Below are 2,203 nucleotides of genomic sequence, written 5' to 3'. Positions count from 1 at the left end.
CATCCCTCTTGCTTGGCAATTTGGAATCCATGCATGTGAGATCGACTGATTTGGTAAAACAGAATCGGTAATAAACACGTGTATGCATCTGCAGATATCATGTGTCCAAATCAAAATTGAATTTTGACCTTTCTTACCGATTTGGTCGTAAATGGTTATAGATACGAAAAGGTCCAAATTTTGGAGTGCCACCAACCAACCCAGTCACAATCGCAATCAGTAATTTACCCACCCCACGGGCTATAAATCTCTTTCAAATTTTGTGATCTAGTGTCCGGCCTGCAGCTACAAAGCAAACCTGCAACGACGGACCAAATCTTTTCTTATCCCCAATCCACCATCACCATGCCGTCGCGGTCGCCGTCCCCGATGGTGCGCGTCGTCTCGTCGTCCACGGTGAAGCCGCCGCCGCGGCCGAGGGAGCGCATCCCGCTCACCTCCTGGGACGCATCCATGCTCTCCTCCAACTACATCCAGAAGGGCCTCCTCTTCCACAGGCCCACCTCCTCGGCGTTCAACGCCGCCGACCACCTCGCCGCGGTACTCGGCGACGCGCTCGCCCACTACTACCCCATCGCCGGCCGCTTCGCCACGGAGCAGCACAGGGATGACGCCGGGAACGTCGTGGGGTGCTCCGTCCACGTCGACTGCGCCGGCCAGGGCGTGGAGGTCGTGCACGCCGTGGCCGACGGGGTGACCATGGCGGACGTGCTCCCCCGCGACGCCGACGTGCCGCGCGGCGTGCTGGCGCAGTTCTTCCAGCTCACCGACGCCGTCAACTACGGCGGCCAGGAGCAGCCGCTGTTCGCCGTCCAGGTCACCGACCTCGCCGACGGGGTCTTCGTCGGCTTCGCCTACAACCACGCGCTCTCCGACGGCACCGCCTTCTGGGACTTCGTCAACTACTGGGCCGCCCTCGCGCGCGCCAGCCTCGGCCTTGTGGCGGTGCCCCCGGCGCCGAAGCCCTCGTTCGACCGCTGGTCGCCCGACGGCGGCCCGGCGGGGCCGGCGGTGCTGCCGTGCGCCGACGTGTCCGAGCTCATCGAGCGGGCGCCCCCGCTGCAGCTGCGCGAGCGGATGCTGCACTTCTCCGCGGACTCGCTGGCCGCGCTCAAGGAGCGCGCGCGTGAGGAGCTCCTGGCCGCCGGCGACACGGCGGGCGCGGCCGCACTAACGAAGTTCCAGGCGCTGTCGTCCCTCCTCTGGCGCTGCATCACCCGCGCGCGGCGGATGGCGCCGGAGCAGGAGACGACGTGCCGCGCGGCCATCAACAACCGCGGGCGCCTCCGGCCGCAGCTCCCGCAGGACTACTTCGGCAACACCATCTACGCCATTGGGACCGACTCAACGCGCGCCGCGGACCTGCTCGACCGCGGGCACGGCTGGGCGGCGGCGGCCGTGGGGCGGGCCGTGGCGGCGCACACGGACGCGTCCATCAGGGCGCGCGTGGCGGCGTGGACCGCCAAGCCCATGGTGTACACGCACCGCTTCTTCGACCCGACAGGCACCATGATGGGGAGCTCGCCGCGGTTCGACATGTACGGCTGCGACTTCGGATGGGGGAGCCCCGTGGCGGCGCGCAGTGGCATGGCCAACAAGTTCGACGGCAAGACGTCGTTGTACCCCGGCCATGAGGGCGGCGGTAGCATCGATGCCGAGCTCACGTTGTCGCTAGAGAACATGGCCGCGCTCGAGGAGGACGTGGAGTTCTGGGCCGCCGTGTCCCCGGACACACCCGTGCCGGCGCCGGTGCCGGAGAAGAAGGCCACTTGAATCTTCTATGCATGTCAACACTCTGCTCTGATACTGCTTGCCAATTTTTCTTTTTTTTTATGTTTGCTTGATATAACAGTAACATGTTCTAATTCTTGGCTTTGAATGACAATAAGTGAAAATTAAAGAAATTGTTGAGTATTATAATTTTCTCTCTGATACAAACAAGAAAAAAAGAATGATATTTGGGACATGTAGTCAAACCTACATTTATGTGAGCAACCCACTACTGCTTATATTGCTAATCAATAGGCTTAATGCACATGAGACTGGGATCTAGCTAGGGGAATAAGATGAACACAAAAAAACTAATTTCAGAGAGGGGAAACTAAATACTGAAATTGGGGACACAAGAGATTGATCCTTCTCACGCAGCTGAATCTATAGAGTTTAGATTCGATGGAAATTGAATTGTCTTTTTTTTAACATC

At 59.8% G+C, this 2,203-nt stretch overlaps 1 protein-coding gene across 1 annotated transcript; it reads left to right on the top strand.

Moving 5' to 3' along the window:
* Window positions 1-256: 256 nt before the first annotated feature.
* On the top strand, window positions 257-1,914 carry LOC125523450 (protein ENHANCED PSEUDOMONAS SUSCEPTIBILITY 1-like). The gene has a single exon (XM_048688482.1). It carries the CDS (start codon window positions 346-348, stop codon window positions 1,771-1,773), a length of 1,428 nt encoding a protein of 475 aa, XP_048544439.1. The 5' UTR covers window positions 257-345; the 3' UTR covers window positions 1,774-1,914.
* Window positions 1,915-2,203: the final 289 nt, after the last annotated feature.

This window comes from Triticum urartu, chromosome 7 (assembly GCF_003073215.2).
Source record: "Triticum urartu cultivar G1812 chromosome 7, Tu2.1, whole genome shotgun sequence".
In the NCBI taxonomy this organism is placed as follows: Eukaryota; Viridiplantae; Streptophyta; class Magnoliopsida; order Poales; family Poaceae; genus Triticum; species Triticum urartu.
Note: the sequence above shows the minus strand (reverse complement) of the source record. Positions and strands in the feature narration are given on the sequence as shown.

Coding starts and splice junctions, on each gene's coding strand:
- LOC125523450 (XM_048688482.1), top strand. CDS start 346: ATGCCGTCGCGGTCGCCGTCCCCGATGGTGCGCGTCGTCTCGTCGTCC.